The sequence below is a fragment of the Topomyia yanbarensis genome, chromosome 1 (assembly GCF_030247195.1).
Source record: "Topomyia yanbarensis strain Yona2022 chromosome 1, ASM3024719v1, whole genome shotgun sequence".
Taxonomy (NCBI): Eukaryota; Metazoa; Arthropoda; class Insecta; order Diptera; family Culicidae; genus Topomyia; species Topomyia yanbarensis.
Window position 1 is genome coordinate 11,433,108 of NC_080670.1, and position 22,477 is coordinate 11,455,584.

The following is a 22,477-nucleotide window of genomic DNA, read 5'->3' on the forward strand; positions in this document are numbered from 1 at the left end:
GCATCTGACAGCTCTACACGCGCAGCAAAAATGCTTCACTTTTTTCTTCAGTCTTGTGACTTCCAGCGTTCCAGCCATCAATCAAATCGCGGTGTTGCGCTGAGCTCTGAGTCAAGCAAGTTAGCCAAATCACCATCCATCCATATTCGGTTCGAGTCGGAGCAAGAAGAAATAAAAATCGTCGCTGGACCGACGGAAATTCCTTCGCTTTTTCGGGGTGCAAATTGTGTGAATTCAGTTGCTTTTCCTGCCGTGGTTGTTCGCGGACGGTTGTAAATTTCATTTGCGTGTGTTCGACGGTCGCGAAAAGCTCGGGAACGAAGCGAAAAATCAGAATTTCGGAATCGAATCTTCGTGTGGTGTTTAGTAGAAACGGCGAGAGAGAGGAAGTGACTTGCTGGAAGTTTTTTTTTTTCTGAGCGCGAGCTGTGTTGGTGTGTAAGTGTGTATGTGAATAAGCACAGCAAGGTGAAGCTGCGGAACGTCAGAAGCTGATTGTTTATTACCTGATTGTTTTGTTAGCGGAGAATTTTGATTGGTTCTTGGTGTCGCCAGCGACTCAAAAATGGATAAGTTTATCAGTATGTGGAAAGTGCGAGAACTCGCTGATAAAGTGTAAGTAGCTTCCAAAATGTAATCTTTCAACTCGAACGAATGGCACAGCGATAACGGATTATTGTTCTACTTTGCTGTTTGTTGTACATTTTATCGCCTTGGAGGTGCTATGGGAAATCTCTGCACTTGCGCTGGGGAAGTACATTGTGGATCACTTTTTCTGCAGTTGTGCGGGGGAGATCCCTCATGTTTATCAAGTGATTGATAATTGTCTCGATGCGCTGTGATTTTAGTGTGCTCAAAGTCGCACATCATGTACACTGAATTGTGTATGATGAACCCTTGAGCGAATGTATGTTATTCCATTTCATCTCGCATTCTACTTCGCTTTATATACATACATACTGTCATTATAAATTACACAATCTGACCATTACCATTTTTGCCGAAGTTGAACGAAGTTTCTTATTCAAGGTCTGCCATCTGAAAGGTGTAGGTAGCAGGCCTGAGACAATCAGTTTTACAAAATCTTTCCTTCCAACCCGGTAGACAATAGGTCTTCTTTTAAAAAAACAAGTAGCAGGCCTAGAATCATCAGGGTTTACTTCTTTTAAAGCTTCACTGAGCTTCATTGCAGTTGTCAAATCAGTAGGCCTACTGTACAATTTCATCAAATATTTTCTTACCACGGAAAATAGCTTTTAGAATGGTCTAGAATTTTCGTTAATCTGAAAGTCGTCGAAAATTAGACACGACGTTATCTCGTGTCTTTGAAGAAATAGAACTGGATGGATTTCAAATCATAATTGTTCAAGCCGTACCGTTTGATAACCTCGGTTGGATGAAACGAACAATGGAAAATAATGCTAGATGCATTAAATGCGATTTCCATAAAAGGTAATGTTCAAAATAAAAGAATAACATTTGGAAATGGTTCCAACGATTTCTCTCCGTTTTCTTGGCGACGACGGCTGAACTTGAAACGATTTTAACACTTTCGCGCGAATAGCCAGAACGTCCTTGGCGAGTGCGACTGAACCACATAATCCGTGCCAACAACGACAGTAGCACTGGCACCTCGACCAACCCAACACGTTTGAGATTTACGCTATGCGAGCCATTTCGTAGATCTGAAGTTCATGACGGAAGAAACACGTTTTTTCAGACATCTTGTCGAACTTGCAAATACTGTGTAAGGACCATTACAGAATTGCGAGTTCTGTGCGTACCATTGCGGGTTTCGACGTCGACAGGGTTCATCCGGGACAAAAGCTCTATATGTCGGTTTTTTTTCTTACTTCACATGATACGAAAAACCGGCTCTTCGTGTCTGGTTGAGTAAGGAGCGCTCAACTATATCCACATGAGTCATTCGGCGTATATCCTAGACTGTATGTGGATCAGCGGAGCTTGATTGACTTTGGTAAATACCAACTAGCGAAGTCTAGCAAACAAGGAACGCACCGGCGCTTTATTCATCGATAGCAATGAAAATCATTCCTACAATAATTATGCACTTGCCTCGCTCGGTGTCTTGATAGTTGCTTACCTGTCGTGCTCTTCGCTTTTCGTTCACCCCACCAGAACTTCCAACGTCTATTCGGACTTTTAAATCAGTACACCGCGAAACAAAGCTTCGAAATTGGTGGAGCGTGTCGAGCATAGCAACACTAACAACATGAATTGATTCGAGGAAGAAGTACGAAGAGTTTAGAGTCACTACTGGAATGCCTTCTGGGTTAATTACGATTTGATTCGCTCTATGAGGCAGCCACATAGTAGAACAAGAAGTGAATGTATCGAAGTGCAGGGCGCGATATTTGGTGGAGAATGACGTAACGTAGCACTGTTGCTTCGCTGCTACAATTTGTACGCTATACGATATGCTGAATGGTATGACCTGGTATTTGATAGTAAGAAAGAAAGACAAACTGTAAGAAGTAGTTACAGTTGAAACGAGTGCCTGTTTTAGTGCGTGGTGAATTCGGGTGGGCCCTTCGAATTGTGGGGCATGGCTGTGTTGATGGATTTGCAACTATTAAACGGCTTCGAAGCAACTGCAAGTGGGTGATACGTACAGCTTGCAGGTGGAAAAAAATGCAACAAAACCGAGGGTCTGCCCCAAAGGGAAGAAGAGCGTGTCCAGATAAGAATAAGAAGAGTGGCAGATTTGACAAGCGCAAAACAGATTCAAGATAATCTGCATAAGGTGCATGCATGTGTGTACAATAATATTATTGGTGGCAAACGCCTTGAGTACCTCAAAAAGGCTGAAAGCACTAGTTTCTATTTTCAAAACATTGTTTTAATTAATTTCGATTTTAACAATTTCTTTTCTCTGGAAGTAAAGCAGTATTTACGCAATATAGATGTTGCCAATTGTAAAACCAAAACTCTCGCTTTACGTATGCCTATACCTTATCTGGTATCATCTTGGGTTTTCACGTCATTTGCAGTTTGACAAGACCAAAATTTGATGTTGGAACGGTCTATGCCTTTGAATCATCATAGGAAGTCCCTCGAACAAAACGAGCACATTTACTGACCACTTGTTTTGAAATAAAATCTTGACATTTGTGATGCTTATGAACAGGTCATAATGTGCGAAAATTCCGAAAAAATTACAATTTATTTACAAAAATCTGTGAAATTTAATAATAATGCCAAAAATTGATGGAAAGAATCTGCAACCAAAAATCTGCCTCGAATGCGTAAGAGCTAACAGAAACACAAGCGAAGGCATAAGATATCACCATGCCAAGAAACCAAGAGTCAGGAAAATGACGGTGTCCAGCTTACTGTTGGGACGAGGTACTCTCGGTGACTTCCGTACAAATGGTTTTTTTTTTGGTATTTGCTTCAAGAAATTGTTCCAAAACATTAACTCCAATCCCTAGAATGCATATAGAGCTGGAAAATGAGCCGGAATTCCGGCTGGCTCTAGTTAGTATCCGGCTCCAGCTGCACAAGCTTAAAGGTCAATTCAATTTGAGGGAAGAAACAAGACGATGCATTACTGACCCTACACAGGTGTTGATAGCAGACTTCTCCGGTTTGCTTCATATTTGTATCAGACACTACACTGCCGTGATACGCATAACAGTCCCACCTGCATAGGAAACCCATAGCAAAAGGGACTGTTATGCGGATCACGGCAGTACACTTATTGCATAGTCGTGTTGGCGAAAGCCATGGAAGTGAAGAACTAGACGGAATCCCAAGCATGGTACTGTAAACCCATCACAAAACAGAGGTGATCTTGATTAGCAACCGAATGGCAATACAATACGGAGATTATATCATGAACTCGAAGCGTGAGGTGTCGATTGTGCTTATGAAAAGACGGCAATGGCGACCTCTTTGTCCGGAGTGCACAGACGTTGAAGAGAGACCGATCTCGGCACCCGAGTAGATCACCACAAAACAGGGTACTAAATGGCTCACACAACGGGCATCGGTATGGGGATAAATTCCGCCGCCAAGTAACTCTCAGTCGGAATTAAGAACGGAGCCAAATGATTATCATGTACCAAGCCAGCAAATCTGCAAGACTTTAAGCACAAGCGATCAACCAAACTCGCAGTTTCCACCTGGACTCGAAAAACTATAGTATGTACAGAATCTACGTTACCCAGGCTGCTGTGTAAGGAATACGCAATAGAAATAATTGCCTAAACTGCTATTGGACATTGCACTGTTTGGAAAATTTCTTGAAACGAGAAGCTTAAGCAGCTCTCTCTTTATACGAAATTTTGATTGATGGATTGCATGTTTTGCACGAATTGCTTCGTTGAAACAAACAGCTTAACCGCGCAATCTTAAATCACCCTGCAGAAACGTCTATGAGTAAAATCGACGGGAAACGTAAAGGGTTGAAGTATTTTTTTAACGAAATTGGAAAAAAAATTGTAAAGTAGTTGTTTCTATAAAACAAATATTTATACAGTAATGTTTCGATTATATCACTATGCGTTTATATCAATACTCGCTTATATCACCCTCGATTATATCACGGTTCTATCTCGATTATATCACGCTTTTTGAAAAACAGACAAGGCACAGTACGTTTTGATCCAATTAAGCCCCATGTTGTGTCCTGGCACTTTTAAGATATTTCTACAATTGATTTGCTTATTTACATGTAGGGTAATGAGCCTATTAATGGGTTTCGGACTATTGCGTTAAGCGTTTATATATGATGAGTTCGGTCATAAAGTCAAACTTTTTTATTCTTTTATCTTAAAGTATAGAATATATCTGAAATTTTTATAGAGGTCTAAGCAGTAGAAGCAAAGTTATGACGCTGCTCACCGTGGGCGGAGGGCGTGGCGTGAAGCATTAAACGTGAATAATCTCAAAATCATGTTTTACCAAAAAAGTTGTTGCAATGACTAGGATTGCAGAAATATCTTTCGGCTGATTTCAATTTTTGTTTTAAATTCTTCGTAACTTATTTGCCGTGTCCTTAAGGGGGCGTCGGGTAAAAAATCGACTTTTTTATTTGCTTAATTGTTAGTTATCCGCAGAAAAATCTAACAAAATAATGAGAAAAACAAGATACGCAAGATATGGTAGGTAAGCCGAGATATGCATTTTCTCTTGAATTGATGTGAATACTTTTCTTTTGGAAAGACAACATCAACAATTGGATATGGGACTATTTCTATGGATGTTGAAACAACGAGGACTGAATCGTAGGCCCTTCGAATACACTGATTTTAATAGTCAAGATATTTGCCCAAAAACTTAACGCGCCAGATTCCTTCACCCTCTCGCAGGTTGATGGGATTGACGGTATTGTAAACATCATCAAGCCACAATATATTCAATAGAGTTATCTAAATATAAGGACCTTCGCTCTTTTTAGTTTTTATTTGCACCAAGTTCTACTACTAGAGGTTAATTAGTTCTCATGTTAATATTCCACCAAACATTATGACTACTGAGGATTTGATTTATATAAGAAGCCCGCTTCAAGATGTTGATTACAATACGCCTCGATAGTGGTGTGTCGGGGAGGCCGGGAGGGCTGATATGAGCCTTTTGTCTGTTCTATACCTTTCCTCTATTCACCAGCTCATAACCAACAATCAAGCAGTAACAAATAGATAATTGAGAAAGGATGTGCTATGTGTGGTGATTGGCTATTCAAGTATTAGTAGTGTTTGAAGTACTAATGTATGTCTCATGTGATGATCATAACTTCAGCTGTATTTTGTACCTATCTAATCTATTACGTCTCTCATATATTGTCTTTTATTTCTTCTTTTCGAGTCCTATACTGCCATTCTACACCCGCCTTCAGCTGGGTCAACAAAGATGGTGATAGTGAACGTCTTAACACTCACACATTCTCAAACGCGGTCTCAGCGGGAACCTACAAAAATGCCATCGTGCACGCGATTACGACTCGGTCACGTCCGAAAGTCTATCCTTGATCCTAGAAGCCTAGGTCCATGCCTTCAGCTGGACCAATTAAGAAAATACGCCCATACCTATTAGACAACACGTCTCATGGCGACATGACCGGGAACCCTATCGATATAAACGATCCCACTCTCTGCCAGAATTCAAACCGCGCACTGAAAATTTAATATCAGACTCACGGTTCGCGCAACCATTCAAAAACACACGTTACAAAATCACGTCAGCGCACAAACGTTAGAGCCCCTCGCGATTTTCCAAGCAACCTACGAACTCGCAAACATGATTACACCCCGGTGATAAGGTGAAAATCTCAGCACTCATAAACTTACCAACACGATCTCAAGTGTCAACCTACAAACTCCCGCGCTCGCGCCATCATGAATCGGGATCGTCCGGAAGTATCTATCCTCGGTACAAACAATCTAGGTCCTTGTTAATTATTAAAAAAAATAATAAAATTGAAAAATAACTACCATATCCACTAGACAAAACGTTCCATGGCGACATGACCGGAAACTCTAGTGATATGGGGTAACTCTCTCCCTGTCAGAATGTGATCCGTACACCGAAAACTAAAGATCAGAATGACGGTCCGCGAATATATGAATCGCCGCAGGGTTTCAAAATCGAATTTATACATGCGAAGTCACATACACGCGACAAACACGTCAACATACGAACGCTTAAGCCCTTCGCGATCATCTACGCACACCTATGCCCGCGATCGCGTAAACTTGATAACACTGCGGCAATTGTGTGAACGTTTTAGTACTTACGAAGTTACAAACGCGATCTCAAACGCCAACCCGCAAATGCGCGATCATGAATCGATCACGTCCGGAAATCTTTAACCTATATTCTAGCAATTTAGGTCCATACATTCAGTTGGACCAATCAAAAAAAAATAAAGCTCATATCCACTAGACCACGCGTTCTACGACGACATGATTGGGATCTCTAATGATATGGAAGAACCCACTTCCTTCTGGAATCTGAACCGTACACAAAAAATTAAGTATCAGATTCACGGTCCGCGCGCGATCATTCTAGAACACACGCGAATATGCGAAAGGCACACGGTTATGAAATAGAATTTATGCACGCGAAGTTACACGTTAGCACACGCGACATACAAACGCACACGCGATCGAGCACATTAACGTACAAATATTCGAGCCCTTCGCGATGATACACGCGATTCCGAGTCCCTACGCCCGCACATGCCTGAACCGTACAAAGAATATCACATTCAGAATCACGGCCCGCTACAATTGGCCTATTGCAGTGTTTTTTTGGGCGACATTGCCTGTCTCGTCTGCAAATTGTAGTATGTGATTCTGACGGGGAGCCCTTCCGAGAACCTAGCTCTACAGCTCCAGTAGGACAACTCTCGAAAAAAAAAAACTTAACGCGCCAGATTCCTTCAAGTTTAGTTTTGGATGGTTCAACAATTTTAAGAAACAGCACGGGATGCGTAAAGTGAAGCTGTGTGGGGAAAAATTATCCACTGATACCATACCATTTGACCCAATGCGTTGAACAAAGATGGGGGACGCTGCTCTGACCAACGGCTTCAAATGGGTAGTGTGATAATAGAAACATGGTAAAAATAGGCTCATTACCCTACTATGATTTATTCTTTTTGACTAACATTAACTTTTTAATACTCTTTGTTAATAGAAATTCATGGATTAATGCTTAAATCTCATTTTTTGTTTTGTTTTCAATATATCACGCTTCAAATATATCACGCTAAAATACACACCGACCGTGATATAATCGAAACATTACTGTATTGTTTTTAACCCCCACCCTCCCCCTTTAAAAATAATTGTACAGGAACATAATTTTTAAAAAATATTTGTAATGGCCTTTCTAACTCTTCCCCAACAGTCACATTATGCAAAACAATTTCACATGGCTTTGCTATATAAATTGACTGATAAACTAGCAGCAGACATAATTCAACACACCGACCATTGCAATACCGCCAGTGAAACCTCGAACTCACGTGCCTCCCTCTATCAACTACTACGTAAATACATTTTCCATTTCCATTATACCGCAGCAGACAGCACATCACACACACCTACTTTCATACAAATAGGTAAAACATTTCTCGAGGGCCCTAACCAAAATATCTTTTCATATCATCGTCAACAGGTACCACCCAACAGCGACGAAAGGTGTGCGGAAAGGACGTGACCTCCGAAATAAAGTAGAATAACTTTATAGCTTCTCGCATATATGTTTCAATGAACCTTGTTTGTTGGGTCGTTGTCGCTTTCCATAAGCACATGGGGTACGTGGTACTGTTTTGATCTAATTTGGAAAGATTATGGTTTATTCCGATTACTGGCAGCACGGGTGATTATTCTGTGTAATTGTTCAAACACTTTAAAGTGCGATAACATGCTATCACCAGAGGACAACAAGTCATATTACAAATTGTAAAACAACCAGGTCGGATATTGGTGCTCATACACGTATTCAACAGAATAATGTGCTTGAGAACAAATTGGCGTGACCTCATCATGCATTTCACCCGTCCGTCCGTCCGTCAGACAAGCCCGTTGACGCAAATCCAGTAGAGGTGTGCCTATTGAAAAAGGATCTTATTATTCGTACATTGCAGCTAGCCGAGATACTGTCAGTTCCATTGAAAAGAAAGTTAGATGACGGGAACATGTTTGCAATAGGATAAGGTTGCAATGAGCACCGGTATATGTAACTTACCCAAATCTGTCGATCGAGGATATATTGATGGAAGCTACCTTACAGAAAGTTGCCAACACCACGCTGGGTGGATTAGGAAGACTACTTTTTCTCTACAAGCCACTAATGAGAACACTCTGGTGGCATATTAATGCCACCTTGTGCAAATGCGGTCGATTATTGTAGCCATTAGATTCTATTTCCTACCGTTGTGTAATTGAATTTCAGATAACTCGATTTCGGTAGTAACTAACCAAAAAATGATGAATGGTTTGATCTATAATTCTATTGATTCTATAATCGAATACATGATGGTACAATAGAAGGCATTCAAAAATCTTATTACATATAATTCTAGAGAAAATTTTCAATAGGACGTAAGTAACATTGAGAGCCTCTCTTTGTTTACTTTCTCTTTCGTTTATTACGACGCCATTAAAACACTTTGCAGTAATTTTCCAGTATATATCGAAAGTCGACGGTTTTTACTAGAATATTATGCAAAGAGTGGAGTAGTAAATGTTGAAATGGCCGAGTAATGAACAGAAGAGAAAGACCCCAAAGAGAATCTCATTGCTACGTCCTATTCTAAATTTTCTCTAGAATTATTCTATTTTTTGTTATTCTGATGGATCGTTGAATAGGATTGTGACCTTGAATAAGCTGCTAAACGATGCCAAGCGCAGAAGGAAAATTGCCATGGAAGGAGAAATTTAAAAAAACGGAATCAACTGAATTGAAATAAGGTGGTACAATATCGACACAAACTACTTTGTTTCCGTAGGTGGGAGGATTATTGTAATTGTCAAAGGTAACCTGGATTAGACAGGCTTCAAACTGTCGCCCATGGCGTTACGTGATATTTTATAACCAGAGAAAAAAAACTGTTTACCATCATACTTTGCATTGTATATCTAGCCGAGTAGGTAAATACCTGTCCGTAGCTGCCGAACCGAATAACTTTCCAAAATATTTGCATTCAAAATAAGCCCCATTCATTGACTCCATCGGCGTCAGTAAACGCGGCAGTTTGTGTGTCAACATAATCATCTGCAATGTTCATCACCGTCCGTTAGGCGCCGCTTCAGCTTCTGTATGCCCGTGGTTGGTTAGTTGGTGATGTTTAAAACATTATTACACCCTTTGTCCAGTTGTCGCCGATGACCTCTTGAAAACCCTTCAGAGCGAAAATTATTCGTGGTACAGTATCAACAAATGATCTAAAATTATCGCTGTTTGCTGTTCTTGTTCAAACAAAACGCTTCGTCGAAATTATTTATTTGTTTGTTCTTTACCTGAACCCAAACCCCGAATGTAATGAAACGCAGACTAATTCTGTATTGTTTTTTTTTTCTCTTCCACTTTCCTCGCAGTACGAACGTCGTTATGAACTACACGGAAATCGAGGGTAAGGTACGCGAGGCAACCAATGATGAACCGTGGGGACCGACCGGGCCACTAATGCAGGAGCTGGCACATGCTACCTTTACCTACGAGCACTTTCCCGAGGTGATGTCGATGCTCTGGAAGCGGATGCTACAGGACAACAAGACCAACTGGCGGCGAACATATAAGGTGGGTTTCCCGGATTGCTAGTCCGGCCACGAGTGTCTGCTCCAATGTTGAGTCAATTCGATCAAGTTTAGCTACCGGAATGTGTTATGTTCACGTACACTGAGCAAAAAGCATCTGAGAATTTCATAAGTCTCGGCATATGAACCAACCTTCTGACGATGTCATTGAACGCTTTAGAATGTCATAGGCAGGCTTATGAATTCATTTATCTTTATTCATGCACTCCATAGATGTACAAATAATGTATTTCATAAAACAGTCTTATGACTTCGCTCCAATATATGCCTTTAAGAATTTCATAAGTTTTTCTCATGAAACCCATATGAGATCTGTTATTGATTCTATAAAATTGTATTTTGTTTTTCATAAACGTCACTTTTGTGAAAAGTTCATAATTGTTTCTTATGAATTCAGTACTGGCCTGGACGGCCAACCAGGAGTTAATAGTTTCAGCACTTTTTGATTACCGCTGTTTGAAACAAAAGATTTTCAGTCAAATTGCAACAAAATTTTAAATTGTTTTTATGTTATTGAATAAATTACTGTGAGCATTAAATCTGTTTACATGGTTATGATTTTTACATAAGATATCAGATTATTTGAAATGAAATAAGTTCTGCATATAATTAGTGTCTGACGCGTATTTTATAATTATCAAAATCATTTGAGAAGTACCAATCATTATCATTCAGTTGTCAAGTCCAGTTTCCCAGTTGTCTAAGCCCAGTTTCCCAAGAAATATTGACGTAGCGTTGCTCATTATGTACAAATTTTAATATTTAATGAGAGTTTTCTCTTCAATCTTCTGAAGGGATCCACACTTGGCGGTTAATTTGTCCCGAATTGAGTTCTACAAGATGACCACACGAATGAACTCATGAGGAATGACGTTCATGTTTGACAATTCTCAGTGATTTGTTTACTTTGTCAGTTGCGTGAGTTGGAGTGCAACGGGTGCCCATCTGTTACATTCAACTTCTTGTAATTCCCATGTAAACAAACCACCGAGAATTGTTAAACGAAGTTCATCCGGCTCATTTTGTGGGGTTATGTCTGTTGGTGTAAAACCTAATATCCTCTCAAGGTTGATTTTTACTGTTGATTTTTTGTCCACTAAAAATGCTCGAGAAATGTCAGCCATGTTCTTTTTTTATATAAATGCACAATAATATCTATAAATAAAGACTTATGGCATTTATTCGAACATTGAGATGAATTTCATAAGACTGTTATATGGAAATCGTTATTTCTACTATGTTTTCTGCTTATAAATGTCAGCAATTTTCATAAATGGGCACCTATGGCGTTCATTCGGACATTTTCATAAATTTCATAAGACTGTCTTATGAAAATAATAAGAGATGGATTTGGAAAATTTCCCCTCCAAATCATAAGACAGATTTATAAAATCCATTTAAAATTCTTATGTCAGAAAGTCATAAGACGTTTTTATGGAAATTCAATGTAAATTTTGCTCGGTGTATCAGTAATCAGTAGCGACTGGCTCAAAAGGCACGTTTCCCATGTTAATCAGAGATTTTTTCGTCATTTCCCTGATGGGCAAGATTGGAGAAGTAATAAGGTTAGGGATAAGGAAAATAACGACACAGAGACAATACGGCAGTGTTCTTTTCTTTGATTTTGATCAATATTTTCCCATTTTAAGGTATTAGAAGGAACACGTTTCTCGCAACTACCAATATTCACACCTGATGTTGTGGGAAGTGACTAAATTTTCGATTCCCCGAAAATCTACACGATCAACGGTTTCATCAATACTACAATATACAATATTCATCAACCAATTTACAATCTACAAAGTCCACACAATTAAATCCATTTTTACCACTTATTCAAAATTGAATTATCACACAGAAGAACCGCAAGATGCGTTCAAATGAACAAAGACGATATACTTATGATCAGATAACGACGGTTTGACCCCGTTGGGCACGATTTATCATGCGGCGAATGTGCCGAACAATAGACGTATTTCCTGTTTATGTTATCAACAGTCACATTGACTGTGACGGCACACATATCACGAGTTTTCACAAGTTTACATGCACGAGGCATTCAGCGTGGATTTGTCATGCCATTTTGTTGTAATCTATGAAGACTGAGTTAAGTAGCTTTGCAACGGGTCGAGGCCGTAAGGCTGAAAATCATAAGGCCGAAATTACATAAGGCCGAATTCAAAAGGCTGAAAAATCAAAAGGCGGACTTTCAAAAGGCAAACTTTCTGGAAGGCGGAATTTCAAAAGGCAAACTTTTCAGAAGGCAGAATTTTGAAAGGCAAACATTTTTAAAGGACGAAACAAAACAAACAAAACAATGATAATAATGTGCTATTATTCGTTACCTGATATTGATTATATTTCGAGTGAATACATTTTATAATTGATTTTGCCTTCTTTTAAATATGAGCAGTTCTTTTTAGTTTCATTTTTGAAATTTTTATGCTTGTTCACTGTTGCAATTATGAATACTTGGCTATGACTTACGTTTTAGTATAGTATAATGTAAAACTGCGATCCACCAGACGTATGTTTTGTTTTGACCATTATTATTATGATCGCCAGTTGGTTTTGGTTTTCCATACAGCGTTTCAATAATTAAAATCATCCTTATTATCTTTCTTTATATCATGAGCTGTTCTTTCGAATTATATACTTCATCATTTGTGAATTCCATAAATCAAAGTTTTTCAAACGTTGATTTATGGAATGAACTTACATATATTCAACCATCGGTTATTACACTGCTCTAGCACTTGGGGCGAAGCCAGTGTAATGCGATTTTGCCGCATAACCGAGACCAAGGATCCGAAGCGGCGCAAAACCGCTGAGTATCCGCCGGGCGAGGTGGCCGCCAACCCACCGTCGGAAGCGGCGGCCCCTCACAAGCAAACCTGTGATCCACTCGTTTGCCCGGATGACTCAAACATAGGGGCTATAAATTAGTTTAGGTCCGACGGAGCGACAGCGATGTCGGACAGCACGCGACTTGAAGCCATGTGGCGTAGCCACATTAGGCGTAAATGTTTTTTTTTATAATTTGGTAAAGAAGAATAATCTAATTAATTTTGGGTCAAATACAATATTAGTACTATTAGTAAACAAACTCATTTAAAATTATTTAAATATTTAGGTAGTTGCCGTTATGCTCAAACATTTGAGCTACATGCCAGCTGCTTACAACTGCATAACTGTTCGTATTCCCGGTTTACTCGAACATAGGGATTGATTCCTTCTTTCAAATATGAGCAGTTCTTGGAATCTGTATGCCAAAGGGATCATCCATAAATGACTTATGGGGGAGGGGGGAGTATTGTATTTTGTGATGATGTGTGACGACAGGGGGTAGAGGGTCATGTCATGCTATGTAGCTTTTTAAAAGGGGAATAACTAACATCGTTTTCTATTTTATTTTTATATTTTTCGGTGACAATGGGGGGGGGGGAAGAATTACCGTCAAGCTACGTAATTACCAGGGGGTATTTAGAGGTTTGTGACGAAATGCTACGATGGGGGAGGGGGGCGTTAAAAATCACTCAAAAAATGCTACGTCATTATGGATCGTCCCAAATAACTCTTGCACGCACACTTGTGATCACTTCGGCTACCCGGTTTACTCAAACATAGGGGTTGATTCCTTCTTTCGAGCATTCTTTGAATCTGAATTAAAATCGCAATGAATGCACAATTTGACAAAGGGTGGATTTTTAGATCATTAATTCTTCTTTTGTATTGGAAAGGTTTCGTACGTAAACGTGCGATCCGCCCGATTTACTCAAACACGAGCCGATTAATCAATCAGGAACAACACAATGTGAAATAATCGAATAATAAAGTTTGCCTTATGAGATTCAGCCTTTTGGGTTTCCGGCTTTTTGAGTTTTCGCCTTTTAAGTTTTCGGCCATTTGATTTTTCGACCTTTTTAGCATTAGGCCTTTCGAATTTTCGCCATTTGAAATTTCGCCTTATGTTTTTCGGCCTTTTGATTTTCAGCCTTTTGATGCTAAATCCTTTGCAACATACAAGTTTCCTTCATGGAAATACGGTTCTTGAACCTATGAAAGCTTTTGCTTCCTGCAAAAGGTGGGATAGATTCATAGTTGCTGTACGTCTATGCTGAAGATTAATTTGGGCTACTCGAACCATGGTCGATCACAGCATTGCACATTACATTACCGGCACTTATTGTACAGCTAGTAGAAGATACCAAACACGTTGGCTTATAAACGCCTATAGCGAACCCCGAAGTGCGCGACTGGCATATTTTAATCATGTCAGCCATTCAGTCCTCGGCATGGAGAAACACTTCTACTCGAGGACTACTGTTTTCAGTCGCCTCTAACGATATGGGTTCTGGAACTCAGTCGATCAATGCTTGGCTGAGATACTTCGACCCGCCGCAGCGGATACCACACGGCTGTTATGTTACACTCGTACACAAGCTTTGGCGTTATAATTAAGAGGAAACTAAATCGATTACAAATTTGGAATTTGGAGACAAACAAACAACTTCAGGGCTCTACGGGACAACGATAAAGAAATGCGAGATCTCAGTGTGTTGAGACACATGTGAAGCAAAGAGCTATATTTTGACATTTTAATCGTCAGATATCTCAGGAACGGTACATAGGTATCTAACATTGGATAAAAATGGTGAAAGAAATATTCACTAGCTTTCATTCACATTTTTCTGAATTCGATTTGACACCTACGGAAAGCACCCTATTGCGTGTTTCACACTACCTTTAGCTGCTAGTATCATGAACGTGTGGTGCTCATTGAACTGATTCAATTTTTGACTTCTAGCTCCACCAGGCTCTAATGATTCCTTTTATGGCCCTTAGTAATTGTGCAAATTTTGGCACCGATCGGTTGTGTCTACGGACCCTCCAAAAATTTCAAAGTTTATATGGAAATTAGTATGGAGAATCGGTTAAAATTGAAAATACATTCTTAAAAAATCACCTCATCAATCAATTCATAAGCACACTATATATTTCTAAAGGTATTCTTCTACTGAACACATTCGTGGAACATTGTAAGTTTGTGAAAATTCGCTAAGAAAAGTTATTAACTAAAGAAAAAGCATGACTTCAAAACAAGTGAATTTTATTATTAAACATTAAGCTAGCGCCGGATTGATTAAAGCCAAGTTTTCATCTATCCTTGAAAGTAACTAGTCTAAGTAACCACCATTCGGGTCATGCGGCCTGTTGATGTACAAACAAACAAATAAACTGAACTTCGTTTTCGTCGATTAGTTTGCTAAAAAAGTTCTGATCTGGTAAGAGATATGTAGTTGCGGACAACCCTTCAATATTTTTGTTGCAAATGAGACTATAGGCACTGTCTATATTTTACGAACCCGATGCATGTTTTCGTTTGATATTCTTGTTGATGAGAATGTATTGGCTATTGGCTAGAATTCAATATCTGAATACCCAGTAAAATATCTACTAAATGTTATCCATTTGCCAAGAAACATCGCACCCTATTCCGCCCAAACGAAAAGCAACAACCCCACCAACAAAGTGATAACCCCGCTATCACTCTTTCTCCAACAGAGCCTGCTACTTCTGAACTACCTGGTGCGTAACGGCTCGGAACGCGTGGTGACCTCATCCCGGGAACACATCTACGATTTGCGATCGCTGGAAAATTACACCTTCGTCGACGAGAACGGCAAAGACCAGGGCATCAACGTGCGGCACAAGGTCCGAGAGCTGATCGATTTCATCCAGGACGACGACAAACTACGCGAGGAGAGGAAAAAGGCAAAGAAAAACAAGGACAAATACATTGGCATGAGTTCCGAAGCGATGGGCGGCAGCATGAGGTACAGTGGCGGTGGTGGTGGTGAATATGGGGGCTACCGAGACAGCTGGGACAGTCGACGAACAGAGGAACGAGGTTGTAAGTTAATTCTCCCAATTAAATTCGATTCCGTTACTAACGAACTTGTAAATTTCAGACAATGAAGGACGGGACCGATTCGAATATGACTATCAGTACGATGGTGAGCGGGAGGATTCGGATACGGAATCCAACGGGCCTTCTTCCAATAGGTAACTACGCCAGCTTAACAGGTTTCCAATTGTCGAATCTAAACCACAAACCATTGCAGATATTACGACAAGGAACGCTCGAAGAGTCCAGCGACGCGCCAATCATCTTCCGTATCGACTCATTCGGCTGGCATTTCAACATCGTTGACGACATCGACGACGGCCACGACGGCTGTAGAAAAGAAAATAAACCTTAATATAAAGTCGCCCTCGGTAGCGGCAGCCACGGTGAAGGCGAATGTGGCAGCGGCAGCAGCGAAAAGTGCGAAGAAAATTAATATGGGAGCGGCCAGCAACTACGGCAAATCGACTGATCTAGGAATCAATTCTCCCACACACCGGAACACCCATGCCGAGGAAGTAATTTCTCCTGCGAGCAACACAAGCGGGAAGCATAACAATGAAATCCTAGAGGACCTGTTCAACACCTGTCCGGCAACTAGTTCCTCGAAGTCGCCGAGTGATTTGGATGATTTCAATCCTCGCGCAGACGATCCCATTCCTCCCACTGGCCCCGAATTCGGAGACTTTGAATCGGCCTTTGGTGGAGCTAAGAAGCCGGCCAAGAGTAGCGACGATTTTGCCGATTTCACGGCTTTCAGATCGGCACCAACAGCCACTGGTCCCACGAATGAACTGTTCTTGGGAATGAATCAAAGCGTTACACCAGCCAGTGCGATTGCTCCTAGCGGAATGACCATGTTTGCAACTCATCAACAGCAACCTGCGGCAGCCACAAATGATTTGCTGTCAGATTTGAGCGGACTGAGTCTTGGAAGTACCAACGGTGAGTGTTGTTTCCTTTTTATTCTTGGTGGCATTATGTCAGTCTCGTTATTATTTGGAAATTGCCCCGTGAACGTATCTTCTCACGAGTACAAATTTCGTCCAATTGCTTTTCGAACTAAGTTGGGGCGTCCCATGCTGCTTAAAAGTTGCTCCTATTCATATTCGTAATTTGATTCTGTTAAAATGGGGTCAAACATAACGGCTCCGGTCAAGTCACATTTTGCGCCCCACTTTCTCCAAACACACTTTCGTTCGCGCTTGTTACTCTCAGCCGCACTCAAACGTGCGTGTTGAGCCTGTTCAGTGTAAAATCAGTGGGAAAAATGTGCCTTCCGTTTGTGCCATTTCAGCTGTCGGTGATCGGCGCCGCCCTAGACGAAAGGATCAACTGAATCGATGCTTCAGGTCGCTTATGGAGCTGATGCGAACCGTGCCGAAAATCAAATCCAATGACGATTTGGAGTCTATTAGAGATAACTTGGATCGATTGTTGGAATGTCTGCCGGGACCCAGAACCCCTGAACGGTTGATAAACGTTGATGTCGATGATGATGATGCAGTGGATTGGATCCGGTTCGCTACAGAGGAATATCCAGAGCTATTGTTCGAGCTAGTGACTAGATTCGATGAGCAGTTTCCAGGGAAGGCACCCGATTTAGACGACAGAATTTGGAGGATTTTTAGTATTGATCAAAATCACGTCTTTGTGTTGGAAGCCTTGCAAATTTTGACGTCAGCCGAGGAGTTGAACAAGAACCGAGAAGTATTTGTGCTATTATTGACTAGATTACTTCAGGAGGATGATTACTTGGCAGGCTGTTTCATCGAATTTAGTTTAAAAGCGAGCGACGCAAGTGATTTAGCTAAACATAACCAGCGGATAAAGTCCGAACAAATGATCCAGCTTCTAGTTGGAATTCCAAATAAGATGGCCAACATCCTACAGCGAGAAACGCCGGACATTTTCCTCCCGAATAAATTTTCCCAGCTTTTATTTCAACAACTGCTGAAAGCTATCAATTCGTTGGCTCGTATCAGTCAGCTTCATGCGAACCTATCGTGGGATTCAACGTTTCTCTCGAAATTTATTAGCAAACTGGTGACTGATTTCAGTTTGGAAAGACGTTCGCCGTATCTGCAGCTCTCACTGGAAATTTTATCAATTTGGTCACGATCCAATGCTTATCAGCAGAAACCGCTTATCGTTTCGATTTGTTCTGACTTATCGCGTTCCGCAGTGGAAATCATTGCGCTGATGGCGCTCGCCAATGGGATCGATTTACTATCGTTGCTCCCCTCGGACGGTCTCACCGGAGAATGGCGCTATGTCCTCGGACAGAAAATTCCATTATTCACCAGTTGCTCGGAGGATGCAGTTGTTGAAAATTTAATTTATCTTCTGGCACGCATTTCCGATCATAACGACGGCCCATCGATACTTGTTTCTCTCGGTCAGGAACTGATCACCATTTGGTCAAGTAGAACCAGCATCCAGAGAACTTCTTTCGAGCAACATCTATATCTTTCGAAGTTGCTTCTATTAACCCTAGCTTACTTGCATCAGTTCAAGGTTAGAAAGCTGACTTCCGCGGAAATTTGCGAATGGCGCAGGCTGCTTTTCGGTGGTCTCAAATACCACCTGGAGTCGCCGGCCAAACAGGTGCGCTGTGTTGGGATGATTGTTTCCGAAGTGATTTTAGGACTCTTTGATCAAAAAGATGTCAAGGAGGAAGATCGACTTAAATTCGACTATGAGGGATTGGACACGGAAACACTGCTGCTGGTGGAACGTTTGAGGAATTTTAACAGCTGCTGCCAGTTTGTCGAAGATGATTTTTCTCAAAACAATATTTTCGGGGAGGAACATTTGGACGAATTAGTAGAGAAGTTGTTTGTGGATTGTATGTCCAAAGAGCATAGAACGCCAATCATACCTTCAGCTTCCGATCTTCTATCCGTTGCTGACGTGGAAGTCTCGTTGATGGAGCTTTCAAGCAGCAAAAAAACACTAAAAGAACGCCACCGCGATAGCGATGACTCAGAGCTGGATTCGGACGATGATCTGCAACCGTACGACATGACCAATGATAGCAAAATTGAACGGGAAAAGTATCGTCCCAAATATTTACTAGATCTGCGAGAAATGCTCATCAACAGCTCAGATCAGCAAGCGCTGGAGCAATTCGAGTATGCTGTACAAGCTGCCCCGGAGCTGATCGAACAGCAACTGGCCAATAACGATGTCAAACTGGCACTGGAGCTGCTCCAAATATTCCTAACTCTGGAAAGTCGGTGCTGTATGGATAATTTTGAAGAGCTGAAATTTTCTTCCCTCATCGCCATATGTACCACCTATCCGAAACAATGCGCCGAATATCTGTGTCGCGAATTCCACGCCGATCTCAGCAAATACTCCCTGAACCGTCGAATTCTGATGCTGGACATTCTAGCTCAAACCGCAAAAACGTTGTCAAACCATGACCAACCGAATCGAACAAAGAGTCTGGACCACTCGGACGACTCACGTCTCAATTCGCCCAAGTCAGAAACACTGCAGATGAAATTCCGCGAGGAAAACGAGCTCCTTCGCAAACGACAACTGACCGAGGAAATCATTCGCGAACGGATCGAACGAAAAACGCGACGCTTCGGCAGCCGACGACCGTCAGCAGCATCATCCGACCGCATCGCCGCGAAAGAGAACATAAACCGCTTCGCCGAGGTTGCCGGTTGGTTCTTTTACCCACTGTTGCGAGGTTTCGGTGCCAATCGTTTCCTGTTTACAGCGAACCTCAAGTTTCAGTACGATGCCGATAACCTGCTGCTGACGACGTTTCTGCAAACTCTGTCGGTGCTAATGTTGTGTGCGGAAAACTGTCCGGCTGCTGTGAAATTTGCCAGAGAACTGCTGGATTTAAGTGTGATGATGAGATTTAGCGAAGAACCGAAGGTGCGACTGTCGGTGCTGCAGGTGCTAGCCTCGGTTTTGATGGCCGTTCGGAAGGAGTTGCTGCGGCAGGATTTCTACCTGGATTTGATGGAATTGAAGCAGTGGCTGGAGGAATGCGTACAGAGTAGTGTGGTGAGGAGTGAACGCAACGAGGATTGTCGGGAGCTGGCGAAACATGTGCTCGCGATGTGCTACAAAGTGCTGGCGGAGGAGTGAATGTGTTGCTCGTCCGTTGGTCGGTGTTGAATTGTAACACATGGACTGCTTCATTATTTCGAAATAAAATAAAAGTTTGTCATTCTATTCATCACGGGGGTATTTTAAAAAGCTGAAAGAAAATGGTACCTTGGCCAAGTTGACACTTTGATTTCATTTTAGTACCTATTTGGCAAAGTGCCTATTTGCACCATACGAAGGAAGGTGCCTCACTAATTCATTAATTACTCGGCCTACAATCGATGAAATGCGTACAAATTGGTCAAATTTATGAACTCGAATCAGCCTAACCGAAGTGGTTTAGGGCAGCCTGACTGTCAGAGCAAAAAGAGTTTTTTTTACCGCAAATTATTTTTGGACGTGCCGATTTTACGCAACACAGATTCGCGATGGTTTCAGCTTGGAATACGGTACAGTATCTACCAAGTGAATAAGATTGATCTAATCTCATGTCCCGACAATCGACACCACCACCGGATCGGCCCTCCAACAAAAAAACCGTTAGTGTAACAAAAAAATTACGTATTGTTCAAGTTGGCGTTCCATACAGCGGACAGCTCACGAGGAGGAATTCTCACATCTAATGTTTTAAAAAGGAAAACTTCATGTAAGTGTAAGATCACTGGGAGCAAGTAACTCAGTAACTATTTGTGAGTTCGGAAGTCTTGTGTGGCTAGTTACACGGTCTATTGGGTTACTGTTCCAGAGCCCAGTAACCTTAACACATTATATACAAGAATATGCTTCTTGTTTCAGAAACACATATAGTGGTTTTAGGCGATTGTATACTATTCCCCCGAAAATCATTCCCCAGAAAGCCATTCCCCAGAATTCCACTCCCCAGAATATCATCCCCCAGAATGTACTATTCTCCAGAAAGTCATTTTCCAGAATGTACCATTCCCCAGAATTCCATACCCCAGAATGCACCATCTCCCAGAAAGTCATTCCCCAGAAAAGTTTAACTTTTTTTATAGATTTGATCTTTTCAAACGTACTACTCGTTCCCATTTCCATCGAACGACATTCTTCGATTCGGTCACATTTGAAATGATTTGCATTGTGTTGAAACCGGAAGTTAGGATGACATTATTTATTCCGAATTTAAATAAAGAATAGCTAACTTTCCCGAAAAATCATTCCACAGAAGCTAAAATACCGAAGTGTTTTCCCCAGAAAGAACCATTCTCCAGAAAACTATATCCAGAATGAACCAATGCTCATAAGTTCATTCCACAGATATAACCATTTCCCAGACATTTTTTTTTCAAGTGGGAAATTTTGTTGATAAAAATCAAAACATTTTTCCATTATGTTGGCCATATTGCTCCCCTCGAAAAGTGTACTGTTAGCATCATTAGACAATAGCAATATTTTTACTTTTCTTTTAATAATATAAACATACATATAGGACAAATCGCGAAATTCAGTACAGGTGTGTTTTTCAGTGCCATTTAATAACAACCATAGAAAGCGGTAGCCTCTAGGGGCAGATCACTCTAAGAATGTATAACAAATTTGCATCAAATTGAAAAAAATGCATTTAATTTCCATTTTTGCATCAACATCAATCACTGACTCGCAGAAAAGTTTGTTTAACAAACGTCCTACGCTGATCAACTTTGTTCGACGTTTTGTTAAATGTAGGGCTAGTTTTTCTGTTTGGTTTTGACGTCTTACACGCAACACAAACAACATTGCACGCAACGCAAAAACATTGCACGCAACGCAAAATACATTATGAATTTCTATTTTTATGGAAATAAATGCATTTAATTTCGCTGATTTTTAAAAATGCATCACAAGTGATCTGCCCTTAGGGTAGCTCCCTTCCTAGGATCCAAAAGAATGTAACAGTGTTATGTAAGTAAGGTGTGGCGAAACGAATACTTTGTACATTACCTAAGTTAAGGAACTGATGCATGATGCACGATGTTAAGCTGGTACGGATAGGCCGTCGAAAGCGGCGGCTCCTCGCAAAAATATCGTTGCGCCAATTCGGCCAAAACACTAGCTACACCTTTTATACACGGTTCCAACCACTCATTTACAAATTAGTCAACCCTCAGGTCCAGGAGCAATTGGTATATCCCCCGTATACTTGCGCATATGTCAGTGGCGCCATAATCGCAAATGCGATAACAGTCCCAACTAATAATATATTCAA

The 22,477-nt window shown here is 41.0% G+C and overlaps 1 protein-coding gene across 2 annotated transcripts; it reads left to right on the forward strand.

The window, feature by feature from the left end:
* The first annotated feature begins 85 nt into the window (after positions 1 to 85).
* Positions 86 to 20,379, forward strand: LOC131676889 (telomere length regulation protein TEL2 homolog). 2 transcript variants are annotated; one of them, XM_058956276.1, is made up of 6 exons: positions 86 to 615; positions 10,071 to 10,272; positions 15,855 to 16,200; positions 16,262 to 16,355; positions 16,415 to 17,142; positions 17,495 to 20,379. In XM_058956276.1, the coding sequence occupies exons 1-6, from the start codon at positions 566 to 568 to the stop codon at positions 20,308 to 20,310; spliced, it is 4,236 nt and encodes a 1,411-aa protein (XP_058812259.1). In that variant the 5' UTR covers positions 86 to 565; the 3' UTR covers positions 20,311 to 20,379. The 2 variants fall into 2 exon arrangements, with proteins under 2 accessions (XP_058812259.1, XP_058812258.1); XM_058956275.1 differs by having other exon boundaries at positions 88 to 615; positions 15,855 to 16,203; positions 17,495 to 20,377.
* The last annotated feature ends 2,098 nt before the right edge of the window (positions 20,380 to 22,477 follow it).